The sequence below is a fragment of the Cervus canadensis genome, chromosome 28, assembly GCF_019320065.1.
Source record: "Cervus canadensis isolate Bull #8, Minnesota chromosome 28, ASM1932006v1, whole genome shotgun sequence".
NCBI lineage: Eukaryota > Metazoa > Chordata > Mammalia > Artiodactyla > Cervidae > Cervus > Cervus canadensis.
The window spans coordinates 42,965,346-42,985,165 of record NC_057413.1 but is presented as its reverse complement, the minus strand read 5'-3'; the positions used below and the strand labels follow the sequence as shown (position 1 = coordinate 42,985,165).

The following is a 19,820-nucleotide window of genomic DNA, read 5'->3' as shown; positions in this document are numbered from 1 at the left end:
TCTAGGCACACAGGCTCAGTAGTTGTGGTCTGTAGGCCTAGTTTCTCCCTGGCATGTAGAATCTTCCCAGACCAGGGATCGAACCCATGTCCTCTGCATTGGCAGGTGGATTCTTATCCCCTGCACCACCAGGGAAGTCCTCAGAATATCTGACAGACTCAGATATTCTGGTCTGTCAGGATTATGGCTCTTGGCATCCCCGCAAAGTAGACCTCTTCATTCAGTTTTACATTTTCGTCTTGCAGGTCCTTGGAACAGGGTCCCAAAGGGTCCCAGGCCGTATGATCAAATGGAAAGGGAGCTGAAATTTATTGAGCAGTTACTGGATACTGGTGGTTTTGCTCTGTATCCACATTGTCTTGTTTAATCCTCACATCCTAGAAGTTACTTCTGCCAGAGCTGAGATATAGTGTTATCCCCATTTTGTAGGTGAAAGGACCGAGGCTTTGAGAAGTTAAGTAACTTGCCCAAGGTTGTGGGCAGTCCCTCAGAGTTGCATTTACAGTCTTGGCTCAAGCGATGCCTGACTCTTAGTATGTGCCTTTCTGCCCTCTCTTTCCCCGACTGTCCTGCCTACACTGGTTAGAATTGCCCTGTGTGCTCTGCTGTGTAACTCTCTTCAATCATATCCAACTCTGTGCGACCCCATGGACTGTAGCCTGTCAGGCTTTTCTGTCCATGGGATTTCCCAGGCAAGAATACTGGAGTGGGTTGCCATGCCCTCCTCCAGGGGATCTTCCTGACCCAGGGATCGAACCCACATCTCTTACATCTCCTGCATTGGCAGGTGGGTTCTGTACCACTAGCACCACCTGGAAAGCCCAGAACTGCCCTAGGGCACCTCATTGTTGAGAGTCGGTCTCCCTGCCCACAGAGGGAAGGCCTTTTTATAGTCCCCCCAGGGGACCTCAGAGCCCTCACTTAGAGGGCTTTCCTAGTGGCCTGGCCTGACATTCCAGAGTTCATTGGTCTTGTGCAGACTAGACTTCCACTGACACTCAGTGAAGATTCTGAGCAGAGCCTGGCACTCTCAAAACCTGTGTGCCTTCTGATGGAGCCAGGATATAGGTGCAGTGGCGCCAAACCTTCCCAAGGACGGGGGTGTGGCTGGACTGCCCACTACTTTCAGCAGAGGAGGGTTGTCAGGAGTGCCAGGCTCTGCCAGAAGCAGCAAGCTCTGCAGACAGCATCAGGTCTTGAAAATAGAACCAGGCCTTATGCATCATAGTGGACTCTGCAAGCCATACCAGGCCCTGCCTCTGACTGTGAGAGCAGCGCTTGTCTTCACGCTCTGTCATGGGGATAGGCTGGCAGCCTGTGCCCTGATCTTTCAGCTGTGGCTGCTTTCCACGCTCAATGACGGTGCTCTTGGACCCGGAGGTCAGAGATACGTACAGTCGGGTTGGGGAGAGATTTTTGCACCCAAAGCGGAGGTCAGCTGAATGTGGATTTGGTTTTGATAAGCGAAAAAGCCCAGTTGCTGAGAGCAGACTTTAATAGAGTCTGTGGCAAGGGGAGGGCAGAGGTTCTTCGGGGAGGGGGCGCGCCTGATTGGCTCTGCCTCCCAGAGCTGAGGGCAGGACAATAGGTGCTCAGGAAATGTTACAGAAGGGATCCAGGAATCAATGCAGATGAACAGGCGATCGTGTGTGCGTTTGAAGGGTTGGGAGGCCAGGGAGCAAGAAGGAAGATGGAGAGGAAAGCTCCTGGACCGATGTCTAATGCCCTGAGGGAGTGACCAGCGATGGACAGGGCAGGGGAGATGATGCTTCCCTTCAAGATGACAGGCACTGAGGTGAGGCCAGGGGAGATGGTACTGTTTCAAACTGGTTTTCCCAGCATGAAATTGGAGCCTCCCCTAGACCCTAGAACTCCTGAGAAACCAGCTGGCCCGTCTCCCGGCCAGCGGCCCTGAGGCCAGGCTTTGGCCAGCCCTGCATACAGAGCTGTGGGGAGGGCAGGGTGAACCCTCAGTGTGGAGGGCACAGAGCACAAGGTTAGTTTCCCTGAGAGGTCCTTGTTCGATGGCCCGTGGTCCACGGGAGAGGTGCGTAGCATCGCATAGCATCACAAGGCCCAGGCGGAGCCAGCCAAGTGCCTGCCCTAAGAGCCTCATTTCAGACCCCAGCCGCCATTCTCTGAACAGCTAATTAAAAGGGAAAAGCCTGTTAATATTTCATCACTGTTAACTCTGCTAAATTATTAAGTGTCCATTTGCATTACATACAAAAAGGGATCGATAAACATGTTGGTACCAGGAGCTGGGAGGATGAGGGAGGAAGAGTTTCTAAGGATGCGCCCTGGGACAAGCCCAGCCAGTGACCCGGAGACTGTCCTATGCTTGGAGCCCCGTGTCTTCAGCTCTGTGTCAGGCACTTGGAAACTGGAGATGTGGAGGGCTTAGCACAAATGTCAGAGAGTCAGATGGATTCCACACCAGCAGGGTGCCCTTGGGCAAGTTACTTACCCTTGCTAAGCCTCAGCTTCCTCATCTGATTAATGGGAACAATAATAGGCTTGTTATGAGCAGTAAACAATAGACATAAAACACCCAGTACAGTGCTGGCCCAGAGTAACTTGTTATGTATATGTTATGATGTTATTGTTATATGATGGTGATGGGGGGACACCTGAGACATAACCCCAGCCCAGCAGTCCCTGCCTCCTTGCTTCCTGTCTGCCTCTCAGCAGGCCTTTATCCCAGCTCTTCTAGACTGTCCACATCCCCATTTTGGGATGTGGGTGTTGTAGCTCTCGCCAGCACCCAGCTCAGCACCTCACACGTACGAGGGTCTGTTGAATGACGATCTGATATAAGCCAGGACCAGAGCAGAGATTCTATTTCCATATCGCCTGGCCTGGAACACTCGGTGATGCTTCTGAGAGGTGGTTAGCCTGGTGGCACTTGCCCTGCCCGCCAGTAACTGGGGCAGATAGAAGCAGCTTCAGGTGGGGGAGTCTGCAGCCTCCCCTTCTTTCCTCTCCTTGTCCTCCCCTCACTCTGCTCTGGTTGGCGTTTCCTTCAGCCTGCAGACACACTTTCCCTGAAAATCAGGAGCGGGGAGCAGGACACCAGCTCCCACTCGGTCATGATTAACCTTTTAAAATTGAGGATGGGTAAGTTCATTTGTATCATTTTTTTTTTTTTAAGATTCCACATATAATATCCACATATGATATTTCTCCTTCTCTTACTCCATTCAGTAGAAAATGAACTTATGGTTGCCAGGGGGGAAAGGGATAGTTAGGGACTTTGGGAAGGTCATATACACAGGCTATATTTAAAATGGATAGCCATCAGAGACCTATTGTGTAGCACATGGAACTCTGCTCAACGTTATGTGCCAGCCTGGATGGGAGAGGGGTTTTGGGGAGAATGGATACGTGTATACGTATGGCTGAATCCCTTCACTGTTCCCCTGAAACTACCACACCATTGTTAATCAGCTCTACCCCAATGCAAGATAAAAAGTTTAAAGTTTGGGGAAAAAAAATAAATAAAATTTAGGGTGGAGAGGAAAGCTGAAGGAAAGCAATGGATGGGGCTTTTAATCAAGGGGTTTCATTCCCACTGCTGTCTGTCAGCCTTGTTTGGCCCCCCATCCTACTGTTGACTCCTCCTGCACTTGGCCAGCATCCGCCTGCCCCCCACCCCCCCAATCCTCTTGGCTAACACCCGGGGAGAAAATTCTCCCATGGGGGATGGGGATCTTGGATGAAATTCCCCTTCCAGGTTGCAGTGAGAATTCTCTTCAGGAGCCCAGGGGGCAGTTGGAATTTGCCTTAAAATGACTCCTTGAGAACTGGTGGCTTCCTCACTGGGCCTCCTGATGCTGGCGGTCCCTACCTGCACCTGTGACGTGGGGTGTATACTTTCGGAGGAAGGAAGGACTGAGCTGGAAGCACCTGCCAGTGACTTAACATTTCTGCTCAGCGGTCCTCCTTACCACGCTGCCCCATGGGCGACAGCCCTCATGCTTCTTGGCTCTTCTCAGCCAAGGGCCTGGGGAGGGGCATGTTCCTTGACTCCACAGCCATTATGCTCTGTGAAGAAAGGGCTTTATGGTCAAATGGAAAGCACTGGCATAAACCAAGTTATGAGGATGCGTTCGTGTGCCTGCCTGCGTGCTCAGCCACTTCAGTCGTGTTCAATCCAGCAATCCTGTGGACTGTAGCCTGCCAGCCTCCTCTGTCCATGGGATTCTCCAGGCAAGAATACTGGAGTGGGTTGTCATGCCCTCCTCTGGGGGATCTTCCCGACCCAGGAATCGAACCCACGCCTCCTGCAGCTCCTGCGTTGCAGGCAGGTTCTTTACCGCTGAGCCACTGTGTTTACTGCAGGTCTTTTCAGAGCCTTTAAGAGTCTGCTCTTTTGTGCTGAGACTCTGAGAGGGAAAGAGAAGGTACAGCATCCTTACCTGGCAATGGGCTCTGTGAGCCCTGTGTGGTACCCAGGTTAGCAGACACTGTTTTTTCTTTTCCTGGGGGGATTTGTTGATAAAGCTTGGAAGAGTGAAATATTGTAGCGAAAGTCTCCTAGACCAGAAGCAGGGAAATGGTTCTAAAATCCTGTCCTGGTTTCTATCCACCAACCCATGGCTTCAAGCAGAGATAAACAAATCCAGCAGTACCTCTGAAATTCCCAGGGAGTTTGTTACAAATATGGACTCTGAAGAGTCGGGCTGGTGGTTCTGCACGGGGCCTGGGAATCTGCATTGCAAAGGGCTCCCCTCCAGTCTCCCGTAGGGTGATACAAGGGAGGGCCAGGGGAGTCCGTGGAGGGCAGTGAGCTGAGCTCCAGGCCAGCAGGCAGAAAGCCGGGGTTCGAGCCCCAGCTCTGCTAGTGCCTCGTGTCCACGAGTGGAAAGGGCACCCCCTTCTCCAGGCCTCAGTCTCCTTTTCTACCAAAGGAGGCTAAATAGAACTTTAGAAATAATGCCCTTTCTGGCTCTTGGAAATAAGGCCAGGAGCCTGCAAATATACAGTGGACCCCAGGAATGTATCAGGCCACACCATCTGTGGTAGATAAGGCAGCGTCCATTCATGCAAAGCCCTTGCAGGCCCTGGGGAGATGGCATTTTGAGAGGAGTGCAGATCACATACACAATAATAACGCCGGCTGGTGTGCTTGGGGGCTGACTGTGAACCAGACAGTTTTAAACACTTCACCTGAGTTTACTTACCTATTCCTTTCCACAACAACCCCGTTTTACAAATGAGAAAACCTAAGGCTTGAATAACTTGCTGAAAGTCTTAACTTTCTGAACGTTGAGTGTGTAAACGGGCTCCATCCCTCCCGTCTGGTTTTCTGACTCCTCTAAAGTCCTTCACAACCCTCAGCGTGAATTTTGAACAAATTCATGAAACATCCCTAATGGTTTAGCGTCTGCTTCGAGTTCCTCCAGCCCTGGGATATAGTGTGGGCCACAGAGGGTGGTCTCCTGTCCCCATCTCTTGGTCCTGTTGAATCATCTCAAGAGCTGTCACTTCTTGACAGAACATATACTGTTTGGGATTTCCCTGGTGGTCCAGTGGCTAAGACTCTGCACTCCCAGGCAGGGGCCCAGGTTTGATCGCTGGTCAGGGCACTAGAAGCCACATGCCGCCACCAAGAGTTCACATGCTCTAACTAAAAATCCCGGATGCCACAGCAAGGATGGAAGATCCTGAGTGCCGCAACTAAGACCAGTCGCACTCGGGAAAAGGAAACAATGTACTCTTTGGCCAGGTATTTTACATGTATTGTGTTCAACCCTCACACCAGCCCTGGGAGAAGGCATTATTGTTCCCATCTCTTGCTCCTGAGACTGAGCTTCAGAGAGGTGAAGTAACTTGCCCAGTGTCACCCAGCTAGAGGGTAGCAGAGCCAGAAATGAGTCCCAGATTGTCTGCTCTTTCCATGTCTCTCCAGCAGATCCCTCCTCCGCCCAGTTTCTTTTGTCATGGCCCCCCTGCTTCAGGGTCGTCCTAGCAATAACCACACTCTGAAACCATCCTGTTCGTTTCTGTTTCCTTCTTTGCCATCCGTCTCCCCAGGAGTGCTCTTTAAGAGCTGGGCCTTGTTTGCTTTTCATGACAGTCTCTTGAGCATCCAGCACAGCGGCCGGCTGGAAGCATTTGTCGTTCGATAGACTGAATGAAGGGATTATGTCATGGTGCCTCTTGACTCAGGCCCTGGCCTGGTTGCCTTTGGAATGAGAAGATGCTGTTTGCTGGCAGTGCCTTCCTGGGGTGTGTGGAGCGAGAGTCTGAGACTCAGTGGGACACAACCCCTTTTGGGGGGGACTGTAACTTGGTGGGATCTCTGTTGGTTTAGGCTCAGAAACATAGTTCTAGCCATTCTGGGGGTAAGCAGAGTAGGGGAGGCTGACTCATGTTAATGAAACAGTGGGGGTGATGGGTGAATTGGAATGCCTAGGCCACGGGGGCCTGTGTGTGTGTGTGCGTGTGCTAAGTCGCTTCAGCCATGTCCTACGCTTTGCGATCCCATGGACTGTAGCCTGCCACGTTCCTCTGCCCGTGGGATTCTCCAGGCAAGAATACTGGAGTGGGTTGTCATTTCCTCTCCAGGGAATCTTCCCTACCCAGGGATGGAACCCGTGTCTCTGATGTCTCCTGCATTGGCACTTGAGTTCTTTACCACTAGCACCACCTGGGAAGCCCAAGAGGTCCTGGGTGCCTTGCAACTAGCCAGCACTTGCTCCAGAAGGAACATCTATACTGGGAAGAAGTCGGTCATGGGAAGCGGCTCATCAAGAAGGACTTGGAATAAAGGGAGAGGGTGATTGAGGCAACTGGATAACCTCAGTGGACAATGTCGTCAAAGGGAGGTGGATGTATGCTCTTTCTTTATCTAATAAAAGTGATACAGTAAAATCTTAAGCAAATACCTTGGTGCCTTTTTACATGTGCATCCACCTTTATAACAACCACTCAGATTAGGGCTATGAATATTTCCTTCTCATTAGATGAGATCCCATCTCCTCCCCAGAAGTTTCTTCTTGTGCCTTCTCAGTAAATAATCCCTCACCTCCACCCAAGGGCAACCACGGCTTAGACCTCTGTTACCATAAGATTGGTTTTTTCAGCTCTGAATTTCAAATATATGAAACCATACACTGGATCCTCTTTTATGTCTTGAATTCTTTCACTCAGATTGTGCTGTGAGATTCAACAGTGTTGTTGTGTTGTGTCTATCCATAGTTCTTTTTTCACTTCTGTGTAATATTCCATTGTGTTTCATTCGTATTCCATATGAGAATTAATTCACCCTTGTTGCTCTTGATGGACATGGGAGTTGCCTCTTGTTTTTAGTTGTAATGAATAAAGCTATTGTGAATATTCTCGGACCTATTGTTTGGTTGTCAGGCACTATTTTCCATTGTGTACATACCGAGAAATGGAATTCCTGTGTCATGGAGTATTTGCTTGTTTAACCTGAGTTTTGTTTGTTCCGTTACTCAGTTGTATCATTGCCACACCATGAATGGCAGCACACCAGGCTTCCCTGTCCTTCGCTATCTCCCAGTTTGTTCAAACTCATGTCCACTGAGTTGGTGATGCCATACAACCATCTCATCCTCTGTCACCCCCTTCTCCTCTTACCCTCAGTCTTTCCCAGCATCAGGGTCCTTTCCGATGAGTTGGCTGTTTGTATCAGGTGGCCAAATTATTTGAGCTTCAGCTTCCGCAGCAGTCTTTGGCCTGTGTTGGCGCTGCCAAAATCTCTTCCAAAGAGGTTCTACCATTTTAGAGTTGGATAGTCTTAGTGGTTAATGTCATTAAAAGCTGGGTAATCTTAATGATGTCATCATCCATGATGCCAACTCCTAGCTCCATGGCCAATGAGGAAGCAAACCCGTCAGGTAGTCAGAAGCCTTGTGTCTGCGGGTCAGGCCCCATCTCTTCTGGCTTGTGCTGTCCAGGCCCTGAGAAAGTTCAGCTCTCTAACTCCCTTTCAGAATTCCTTATCAGTCACCAAAGCATCTGTCATTACAACACTGCCTGGCTCTGGGCAAGCCATGCTGTCCAAGATTACAGCTTATCTTCCACTGGAGCCTGTTAAGTCGATGTCTTCCTTGTTGAGAGGCACCCCAGGCCTCTTGCAGACATCCAGGCAGCCTCTGGTCTTACCACCAACTGGCACACACATCATACATTGGTGGGTTGTTTCCTGATGAGATTTCCTGAGGACCTTGGCCACAGATGGCTCTCTCTTCCAATGTATTTCCATTTCAGGGGGTGACAGTTTCAGACTTCTTCCCCAGATTCCAGGGTGCACCTCACACAGGGACTACGTGCTATTGATAAAATTCATAGAAAGTATGAGTTGAAAAAAGATGTCAGAAGTTATCTAGTACACACACCTCCTACCGCTGGGGACACTGAGGTCCTTGAGGTCTGACTTGCCTCAGGTCACACAGCTTGTCCCCTGACCACTAGCCTAGGTTCATTCCTCCAGGGCAGCCAGACTGGACACTCAGACTCTGGGGTGGCGGCAGCTGCCACTCTTTGCAGAACCTGCTGCTGTTTGCAGAGACTCTCGTGGTTAAACCCAACCTACGTCACTCCCAGTGGTTGCTCCCGGCCCCCCGCCCCCACCCTCCGCAAGCTTCTTGACCTGTGGCCGGGCTCTGTGGACCTATCTCTGTCATTAGTTCATGACTGTCCTGTCAGTGTTGGTTGGAGAGACTCTGTAAATGAAGGTACTACTTGTGACAACAGTAAGAACACATCAGAGTTCTACTAAGCACTTCTCATTTATCCTGTGTTATCATCACTCCTGGGGAGCCCCCAGATGGTAAAGAACCTGCCTGCCAATGCAGGAGATGTAAGAGATGCAAATTCGATCCCTCGGTCAGGAGGATCCCCTGGAGGAGGGCATGGCAACCCACTCCATTATTCTTGCTTGGTGAATCCCACGGGCAGAGGAGCCTAGCTGTAGTCCATGGGGTTGCAAAGAGTTGGACAGTTAGCATGCTAAAGTGAGGCAACTTAGCATGCACGTATCATCACTTCTGCCCTTGTGAGTTGTCAGGGTTGGTAGCATTCTCTCATCTTAGAGATAAGAACATGAAGGTCCAGAGATCACTAGTGTTTTACCCTGGGTAATATGGAATATTAGACTGCCCTGTCAACCTGCAGCAAGACCCCCTATTCCTTGAAGACTGGTTCAAAAGCTACCTCTTCCACAGAGCCTTCTGTGATTCTTCCTCCCGCAGTGATGTCTTTCTCCCCTGACCTCCTAAGGCTTTCTTTACCTCTTTTACAATGCTTAGCACCTTCATCATCAAATATTCCTATACATCCATCCATTCAGTGTTCACTGAGTACCTGCTATATTCAAGGCTGGGGGTACCAATGTAAGCTCATGGTTGGGTAAGCAGAAAGATGAGAATCCTGAGTTTGATAGTCACACAGATTGATGCTTTGTTGTTGTGCTGGAAAAGTGATGGATGCAGAAGCAGGAAGGATGTAGGTCAATCATGGAATGCTTCCTGGAGGACGTTACACATTGTATGGACAGGTTTTATCTCCCTGCGCCTCTTTAGGGCAAGGACTCAAGTTTTCACCCTATTGTGTCCCTCGTACTCTGAATTAGCTCTCCTACCTCCACCTCGTCCACCCTCATCTCTGAGCAGACATGTTTGAACTTGAAGTCTTGCCCTCTTTCCCAGAGCCCAAGTACTGGTGGGCTGGGGGCTAGTTTGATTTCAGGATAGTGGGGTTAAGACACCAAAGGAGGGCTGTGAACTTCTCCAGTTCCATCATTTTCCCTTTGGTCCCCCAGCCCTGGCCAGACCCCAGCCCCTAGGCACTGTGAGAGGGTCAAGGAGGACATGTAGTCTTAGGAGAACTTCCAGGTCCCCCGGTGAAGACTTCTGTCCCTTGGAGAGGAGGCTGGCATAGGTTCCGCGAGCAATGAGGGAATGGTAACAGGCCTCTGGGTGAGGGGAGTGATGTGCCGTCTGTGGGGCTGGGGGATCTCTTGGTCAGTTTCACTAAAAGTTGAGCCTGGAGTGGTTGGTGGGAGTGAATTCAGGCAAGTAATTTGCTGAGAAAGTGCTCCCAGGACAAGCTGAAAGGGGAGGAGGGAAACAGCTGGGTGGCAATGGGGTTTAGTTGACTTAGCCTCAGCCAGTTCCCAGGGGTGGGCGCAGAAGGGCTCTGGAGCGTGAACGGAACCATAGTCACCCCACTTGAGGCAAGACGGCTGGGCCTTTGCATCATGTCCATCAGTCACTGGTGTGTGTATGTGTGGGGGGTGTTGGGCAAGGGGTGACCTCCTAGGCATGTTTGGTCCAGGCAGTGCTCACTGTCTGAAGGCAATTCCTTGGGGCAGGTGAGCTCTGTGTGCCTCGCAGCTGACTCCGAAGCTGGGAATGGAGGCTCCTGCCAGATGTGGACAGCAGCCTCCACGACTGGGGTCTAAGACATGATGCTCATTGAGTGGTAACCAATTTGCACAGATTACCAAGCCTCCTCACAATCCTTGGCTCGTTGAAAAACACCTCTCTCTCTCTTTAAAATATTTTTATTTTTTTATTTGGCTGCGTCGGGTCTTAGTTGCAGCACACGGGGTCTTCCATCTTCGTTGCAGCCCGTGGACTCTTAGTTGCGGCATGGGGGATCTAGTTCCCTGACCAGGGATCAAACCCCAGTCCCCTGCATTGGGAGCGTGGAGACTTACCCACTGGACCACCAGGGAAGCACCAAGGGGCACAGATCTCTTGCAAGAGCAGAGGGATGAGGAGGAATTGCCTGTTTCCTAAGTCCTTGACCCTTCTGGTTCTGGCCTAAGGGCCCCAGGAGGAGCTCAGTGGGATGAAGCCTCTGAGGTATATGCTGGGGAGTTCTGGGTGACACACTCAGGAGGGAGCCTTAGACCACCTCTGGCCTCCAAGCCTCAGACCTCCTCTGCCCTCCGAGCCTCCTGTCTAAACCTCTCCGTCTCCCGCCAGCTCCAGCCCAGGCTCAGATCGTGCACGCGGGCCAGGCATGTGTGGTGAAAGAGGACAACATCAGTGAGCGCGTCTACACCATCCGGGAGGGGGACACCCTGGTGCTGCAGTGCCTCGTCACTGGGCACCCTCGGCCCCAGGTAAGCCCCCGCCCTGGCTTGTGGGTGTCCCCCTGCCCTCGCCTCCTCACTCCCCACCCCACTCCAGGATCAGAAGAGGCAGTGGGGCCTGAGGCTGGAGGCAGATGGTAGCAGATCAGCAGAAGACAGGAGCCTGGGGCGGGGGGAAATGGCTGGAAAATAGACTCTGTGGGGAAGGGCTAGACTGTGGGCTTATTCACCTGGAAACACTGAGAGCTGATGCCAGTTGTTCCATTCCACTCCATTCCCGGTACCTGCTGAGCAAATGCGCCTGCCAATAAACCTTCAGCCACTGCAAGAAGGCAGACCGTGTGCCGAGCCCTGTGCTAGATACTTTCTCCAGTGTTTCCTCCTTGAAGTCCCACAGCCAGGCTGTGAGGAAGGCATTAGGGCTTCCATTTTAAGCTGAGGAAATCGAGGATCAGAGAGGTTAGGTAAACTCCCAAGGCCACCCAGCACTTGTGAGGGCCGAAGCAGAATTTGAATGCAGAACCAGCGTTCTCTATGGCTTAGCACACTTCCTCTTTCGGTTGGGGGTCCCAGGAGTTACCAACAACATATAACACAATTGCAAACAAGCAACAACAACAAGCAAACAAAAAACACATAATATAATCACTGCTTCAGGAGGTTTCCAGTATGCAAACCCCACAGAAGATGGGGATCTGGAAAAGCCAGGTGTGAATTTTGTCCCAGACCAACTGTATGTTTCAGGCAGGAAGTTTTGGCTGGTTATCACTGAGAGCTGACAGGAAGAGGTAGGAGGATGGGCTGAAGGGACAGGTGGAATTTGCTGGTGAGCTGCGGTGACCTTTAAAAGCAGCAGAAAAGGTTTTGGTTGGCTCCTAGGAAGCACAGTGATTGCAAAGTTCTTTTTTGGGGGTGATAATATTGGGAACAGGGGCAGCTTTAATAGGTTTGACCTTAAGACAAACAGAACAAGAAACCCCCAAAGGTTTTAGTCTGAAACTATCATCACTGCTTGCTCCTTCTTAAGGATTTGTTTGGAAGTGAAAACAATGCCACCAGTCTTCAGGATCTGCTTGTCCAGGTGTGACTTTAGGGATGGTCCTCTCTGAAGCCTAACCCTAAGCTCTCCCTAAGGCTGCACTGACCACCTGTGGGTGTCCCCCTTGTGCATCGCATGTAAGAGTCATTCATGGTGTGACTGTGTGTCCATGCACCCGTTTTCTATTCCCATTTATAGTTTCATTGTTCTTCCTGCTACCTAGGTTCAATCCCTTGGGCTCATATTTGACTCAGCCCCATATCATTCTCCACCTGCAGCCAGGCTCTGAGGCCTATCTTTTTATGTCTCTTGCGTGGATCTCCTTCTATTCCTTGTTACCCCTTGAGGTCAGACCTTCAGCCCTGTCCCTTGGACTATGGCAGTAGACTCTGACTGGCCTCCCGTTCTCCCATCCCCTCCCCCAATCCATTCCTGCACCCTGTTCCCAGAGTCACCACCCTCAGACCTGCTACATTGTATCACTCCCCTGCCCACATGGATCGCATTACCTAACAGACCCAGTTCAGGCTCCTAGGGGTGGAAAGGAAGACCTCCCACAATCCAGCCCCCACCTACCTGTCCTGTCTGATCTCCCACCGCCATCCTCCTCACACCCTGTCTTCGGTGAACCTGTCTAGAAACACCCTGTTCATTCTTGCTGTAGCCACTGCTCACCTTCTCTCTCTCTTTTTTTTTGACTTCACTGTGTGGCATGTGGGATCTTCATTCCCTGACCAGAGATCCAACCTGTGCCCCTGTATTGGAAGCATGGAGTCTTAACCACTAGGCTGCCAGGGAAGTCCTTAGCCACTGGTCTTTACCTCTTCTGAAATGCCTTCCAGTGCCTTTTTTGCTATTCCCTTGCAATAAATATTGAGCACCTGCTATGTGCCAAGTACTATGATGGGTCCTGAGGATACAGCTGCAGTTCCCATTGCCATGGAGCATCCACAGTCTAGGGGTGGAGCAAGTACCATCTCATGACCCACTTTGTGGTCACATGGGGGAATGAGTGCGCCTGGAATTCCCTACTCCCAACTAACAGCAAGAGAGAGGGAATGTCTATGGCTAAAAGGGAGAAGAACTCTACAGCAGAGGCGGTGAGCAAAAGCTGAAGAGCCTGGTCCTTGGAGGGACTTAACCACATACTCACTTCAGAGACAGTAGTATTAATATACATGTGGGTGGTATGAGGTGAGGCCACAGGCTCGTCTATGTCTGGAGCTGGAGCTGGACCCTCTACCTAAAACTGGAAGCTTAATACCAGTGATACCACCTATGAATGGGCACCAGATCTCTGCCCCACAGCCCAGAGTCACAGCAGGGAGCAGACTTTTGCTTCAGGGTGTGGGTGCAAACAGAGTTACCTTTGAGGAAATAACCCTAATCCAGTCTGTATCTTGCACTATCCAAGTGGTAAGGAAATCTTAAGCTGTGAAACTAATATAAAAACTGGTTTGAACCTGTGAATCCATATATCTTGGGTATAGGCAGCCATATAGCCATATAGTAACACCCTAGACAGGCCTGTCAGGGCCCAAATGGGACTTTTGAGGTAATTCCTACTGAATACAAGCCCACAGAATGAAATTTTAAAACACCTTAAAATGCAGTGCTGGGAGAGCCAGTCCATAGACCCCAAATAATTGAACAACTCACATCTGAGAAAACAGAGATCATAGAGCAATCTGGAGGGAATCCTTAAAATAAATATGTTTAAAATGTTTAAAGAGATAATGGAAGGAATAGAATCCACAAGACAGGAGATTATAAAACCTGATCAGTTAAGGATATGGAAAAAAGCAAATAGAAACCCTAGAAGTAAAAAATGATACAGTCTTTAGAAAAATTTGGCCTCAAAGCCATAGACATAGCTAAAGAAGAAACTGGTGAATTGGACGATAGATCCAAATCAGCTACAGTGCAGTCTGGAGAAGACAGAGAGATGCAAAGTATGAAAAGGAAGTTGGGAGAATGAGAAGCTATAACATAAATCAAGGCATTCTAGAAGGACTAGAGAAAACTTAGAGGAGGCAATCTTTAAAGAGATATAAAGGCTGAGAATTTTGTAGAACTGAAGAATGCAATAAATTCTTTGATGGATAAACCAGTCCCTAAGCAGTTTGTAAACAAACCCCATCTAGATAAATCATGGTAAAACTGCAAAATGTCAAGTACAAAAAGAAAAAAATATTTTTCATGGTCTTGTTCTTTCTCTAAACACCCTCTGATCAACATCTGAGTGGCCTGAAGCTGCTGTAGTCTTCCCCAAGTTTTGTAACCCCTGGGTCTTGCAGGGTAGAGTGAGGGTGGTGAGATGGGAGTAGCAGGGGCACACCATCACTCCTGCCAAATTCTGTTGGTCACATGGACCATTCCTGGTACAAAATGGGAGGGAACTACAGAAAGGTGTGAACATGAGGAGGTGGAGACCACTGGGGGCCATGGTAGAGGCTGGCTACCACATAGACCTCTTTCATACATGAGAAATCTGAAACTAGGAGATGAGTAAACTACCCATGCCACTAAGCTAAAAAGTGGGATAACAAAAGTTTAATCAAAGTCTTACTCTTCCAGGCACTAACTATATACTCGTTTAGTTTTCCCAGTAAGTTCAGGAAGGGAGTAATATTTTAGAGATGCAGAAAGGAAAGCAGGAGGGGTTGGGTAACTTGCCCCCAAATCGATTCTCTTAACAACTGCACATACTGCCTTTATAAAAACCTCCTCCATCTGCCCCTAGATTGCCCAGGCTCTTCACTGAGAGGTCCCACCTCCAGGGTGCATTTCTTCGAGGCTGCTTAGGTTACCTTCCCAGGCCTGCTCATAGCCCGCATGCACTTGCGGAAAAGTATGGGGGTGGGCGGGAGGCCCCCGCGCTGGTCTGATTGTGCCCTGCCTGGCTGGCCCAGGTGCGTTGGACTAAGACAGCTGGGAGCGCTTCGGACAAGTTCCAGGAGACATCGGTGTTCAATGAGACGCTTCGCATCGAGCGCATTGCACGCACGCAGGGTGGCCGCTACTACTGCAAGGCTGAGAACGGCGTGGGCGTACCCGCCATCAAGTCCATCCGGGTGGACGTTCAGTGTGAGTTGGAACCCCTCTCAGTTCCCAGGGCCAGGGGCCTGCCCCTGGGGGCTCAGGCTGGGAAGGAGGAGTGGGGATAACGGTGGAAACATGGCACCTCCATGGAAAACAATGGTAGAGACTCTCTCCTCTAGGTTAGAGAAGGGCATCTTTGATGTTTCTTCGATTTGCACTACCCTGACCCATTCCCATCATAATCAAATATGAACCTTGGAACATCCCTGTAAAATGGTCAGGGAGGCCAGAACAGGTTGGATTATACCCATTCCACCATAATCCAATGCCGTTGGATTATAGACCGCTCACTGCCTAGGTCTCTTGACTGTGGTCCATTGCCCTTCCCACCACACCTCATATCTCTGCTTTTGTCCCAGGGCAGCTCTGAAACTTCCCTACCCCAACACTTGCAGGACAAGGCACCCCTCAGTCCTTGCTGCTGGCTGAATGAGAAGCCCCCAATCCCTGCCTGCCCTCCATGGATTACCTTTGACCCCAGGAGGCTATCTGCCTGCTTACCACCCACCTCTGTGTCCATTCAGGCTGACCTAGGTACCCAGAAGCTGTGGGGCCAGGCCCAAGGGTCTGTCTGCCACCATCTTAGTACCTACAATGAACCTACCTATTAAATACACCCCCTGCCCCCCAGGTGGGACCTGATAGAGTGGTGAACAATGGAACCCCAGGCCCTCTCTTTTATTCCCCATCAGCCACCCAGGAGTCTGCCAAGCTTTGGGGCCAAGGGTCATTTCTCAAGTTATTGCAGCAGTAAGGAGCTGGCAGGCGTGGCCTGATTTCCAGTCTCAGCTGATCCCTCCATCCCGTGATAGGAGGCTGAAGACAGACAGCCCCCCGCCCCCGCCGCCCCCCAGTGCAGGTCCCTGGGGAGGGATAGCTGAGACGCCCACAAGTCCAGTCCCCTGTCTCTGACAGGTTGGTCAGACTTGCAGGGCTGGCAGAACATGTGGTTCTCTGGAAGCATCCCATGAGGGTGGCTTAACTTTGCCTGAGGGCTGCCAGGGGCTCAAGGCCCCCCCACCAACCTAGGGGTCACGCAGCTCTGACTCCACCGGGACTGTGCCCTTGCAGACCTGGACGAGCCAGTATTGACGGTGCACCAGACGGTGAGCGATGTCCGAGGCAACTTCTACCAGGAGAAGACGGTGTTCCTGCGCTGTACGGTCAACTCCAACCCTCCTGCCCGTTTCATCTGGAAGCGGGGCTCCGACACCCTGTCTCACAGCCAGGACAATGGGGTTGACATCTATGAGCCCCTCTACACCCAGGTCAGGATGGGCAGCAGCTGGTTTGGCCTCCTCATGGCTTACCCCACACTCTTCCTTCTGTACCCCACAAAGGGTGGGTGCAGGGGGGCTGAGGCCTCACCACCTGGAGTTCCAGGGACTGCCCTGACTCCAACAATTTTCTTCTGACATCAGCAGCAAGCATTCTGGTTGGGCTTCAGACAGCCTGGGGTAGGCAGAACCAAGACCGAAAGGTCAGGGAGCATGATGACAGGAGAGCCCTTTAAGAACATTGCCAATTAGGAAAGCATCCCCGGGAGGCAGACAAGCCATCTCCGCCTGTCGCTGGCTGGCAGGGTCTTGGGAACCCATGGCAGTAAGAGGAGGGGTTGGGATAAAGATGACTCACTCCCCAAGAGTCTCCTGCCATCCCAGGAGATGGTGATGAAGCCATCCTTCAGGGGAGAACTTTCAGAGGCAGCTTTCCTAGCTGTCAAGACTCCACATGTGGCCATGGCCTGCAGGGCCAGCCCTGTATTTGTATGGATTGTGAGACAGGGCAGGATTCCCTCCTTACCCTTCCATTTCCTCGAATGGGGAAACTGAGGCCAGGCCCTGGCCGTTGTGTACCAGGACACCCTCGGACCCATGCAAGCCCGGGGGATGGGGAGTGTGGCATCCACTCCAGGCTCAGTCCTGAATAGGAATTTGCTTCAGCCTCTGGTGCTTGGTGAATGTGTGTGAGACCCCTGGAGACCCAAGCAGGCCCCTCACCCTAGTGGTCGCTGCCCAGGGGGAGACCAAGGTCCTGAAGCTGAAGAATCTGCGGCCCCAGGACTATGCCAGCTACACCTGCCAGGTGTCTGTACGAAACGTGTGCGGCATCCCGGACAAGGCTGTCACCTTCCAGCTCACCAATACCACGGGTACAGACACCTCCCTGCCCATCCCCTGGCCCACCTGTGCTGAATCCTCAACCAGGAGATGGTGCCCACCCTACGCAGGACTCCAGGCACATCACCACGAGTCTGTGCCCTCCTCCTTCCTGCCTGCTCCCTCCTCCCCCCCCACAACACCCCTCCCCCAGAGGCTTTCCCTCCTTGCCTCTCCTCCCCCACATCTGGCTCTGCCTCTGTTCCCTGAGACCCCATTCTTGTCCTCCCAGCACCTCCAGCCCTGAAGCTGTCTGTGAATGAAACTCTGGTGGTGAACCCTGGGGAGAATGTGACGGTCCAGTGTCTGCTGACCGGTGGGGATCCCCTCCCCCAACTGCAGTGGTCCCATGGGCCAGGCCCGCTGCCCCTGGGTGCCCTGGCCCAGGGTGGCACCCTCAGCATCCCTTCAGTGCAGGCCCGAGACTCTGGCTACTACAACTGCACAGCTACCAACAATGTGGGCAACCCTGCCAAGAAGACTGTCAACCTCCTGGTGCGATGTACGTGGCTTTGAGGCAGAGGTGGTGGGGGGATCGTGGGAAGCAGACTGGGTTTCCTGTTGCTCAGGAACTGGAAGGGGAAAGGGGCCTGTCTTCTTTTCCTTGGTAGGAGAGAGAGGCTGAGGAAGAAGGTTCCGGGCACTTTAGTTTCCCTGCAATTCAGGTGTCTGCCAGCAGATGGCAGGATTAAAATTTGTATAAAGTTTTTTTTTTTTTTTAACGTTTTATTTTGTAATTGGGGTATAGCCAATTAACAATATGATGTATAGAGTTTTATTTACAGCTTACAATCTACATTTTCAAATATAACCTCAGCAAGCCCAGATGTGGGAAGGGCTGGTGTTGATCACTTTGAATTTTTTTAGATTGGGAAACTGAGGCTGCCTGAGGCTAAATTTGGACATTCTAGTCTCTAACAAAAATTTCCTGACTTCCTTCCTACAAGTTTCTATAAGATTAGTAGAATCAAAGTGAAAATAAAACACATTTGCACATGCTACCTATGTAAATCTTTATTAGCAAAGCGTTTCAGTGAGTATGAAGATAATTACTAAATGTAAAAATGATTAAAACTTGGAGCACAATCTAAAGAAGTACAGATACTTTCCTAACTAGATTTCAGCCTCAGTAATGATCATTAGCTGCTTGATAAGATCTTGATTTTACTGCTTTGCTATAAGGAGAAACCTTTAAATTCTTCTGCTTGTACAGCTTTAGGTTACTGTTTTAAAATTTATTTTTAAAGATTTTTTTTTTAAAGAGCCAGGCTTGTTTCCAGCTTTTTAACATTTGAAAGTAAAATACAGCTTTTGTCAAATTCAATGGAGAATCTTCTGATGAAATGAACACTCTTCTTTGTTCATCTCTCACTGACCAGTCTCTCCCTGACTCTCCTCACAAAAAAGAAGCTGGTGCTCTATGACTTTTTACTTAATTCTGATTAAGTAGTGAGAAAGATAACAGTCAAACTGTGGTTATCTAATGACTATTTTTCCCTCTGATGGTACTTTTCCCATCAGAAGATTGTTTTTCTCCACCTGATTCCATTTGACCTTTAAAACCTGGCTTGATTAGATTGCTATTTACATCAAATACTTGTGGTCACCTCGTGGGGTGACATACAGCCTGTTTTATTCAACCCAGTCCTGATTTATGGCTGTTGTATTAGAGTCCTTTCCAATGAGCACCTAATATTAAGCATTCTATCTCTTGGCATACATAAAACATAATCAGATTTCTAAAAGAGTCCAGACCATTTTCTTTCTAAACTCTGTATTTTTATGTAATTGCATGTAAGATGATTGTATTAGTCTTTTTTTTTTTTTAATGACACAAACTTGCAAAGAACTAAACAGCATCAAAGGGCAAATTAAAAGTCTCCCCTCAGTTTCCTTCAGTCCCACTCTCTACATATAATCAGTATTACATTCTAGTGCTTCCTTCCAAAATTTGAATTTTGTATATTCTGGGTTTAAAACAACAATAAATATAACACAGCATAGTAGCTAAGAACATAGGCTCTGAGTGTGAATTCAAGGTTGGCTATTTACTTCTTTCAGCAAGTGGATTAAACTGTCTGAGCCTCAGTTCCCTCCTTTGTAAAACAGGGACAATAAAATTCTTCCCTCACAGATTGTGGGGTGGGCTAAATGAAGAAACACATTTTAGGTGCTTAGAACAGGGCCTCTCATAGTGTATGGTCAACCATGGCTGTATTGATTACTAAACTGACTTTTCTACAGCCAGCTTTTTTTGAACTTTTGGAGACACATCTGAGCAAGCAGAACAATTTCCAAGCAGAAAACGTGATGGTTTCTCCTGGGAATGGGGTTGTAGACCCCGACCTCCAGGAAGGCCAGCTGGAGGCGAGAAGCCGCATCTGGATGGTGGTGGTGAGACAGGGAATCCTGGCTTTGGGCCAGCCCCAGCCACTCTTCCCTCCCCTTC

At 50.1% G+C, this 19,820-nt stretch overlaps 1 protein-coding gene across 3 annotated transcripts in view; it reads left to right on the top strand.

Moving 5' to 3' along the window:
- MDGA1 (MAM domain containing glycosylphosphatidylinositol anchor 1) overlaps window positions 1–19,820 on the top strand; it is a 58,702-nt gene that overhangs the window by 21,833 nt on the left and 17,049 nt on the right. For all 3 annotated transcript variants that reach the window (XR_006266126.1, XM_043450334.1, XM_043450335.1), the window contains exons 2-6: window positions 10,962–11,101; window positions 15,023–15,197; window positions 16,284–16,480; window positions 17,232–17,364; window positions 17,604–17,873. Coding sequence is in view for 2 of the 3 variants with exons in the window: in XM_043450334.1 (XP_043306269.1) it covers window positions 10,962–11,101; window positions 15,023–15,197; window positions 16,284–16,480; window positions 17,232–17,364; window positions 17,604–17,873 (915 nt within the window). In the remaining variant the exon portion in view is untranslated. The remainder of the gene's footprint in view (window positions 1–10,961; window positions 11,102–15,022; window positions 15,198–16,283; window positions 16,481–17,231; window positions 17,365–17,603; window positions 17,874–19,820) is intronic.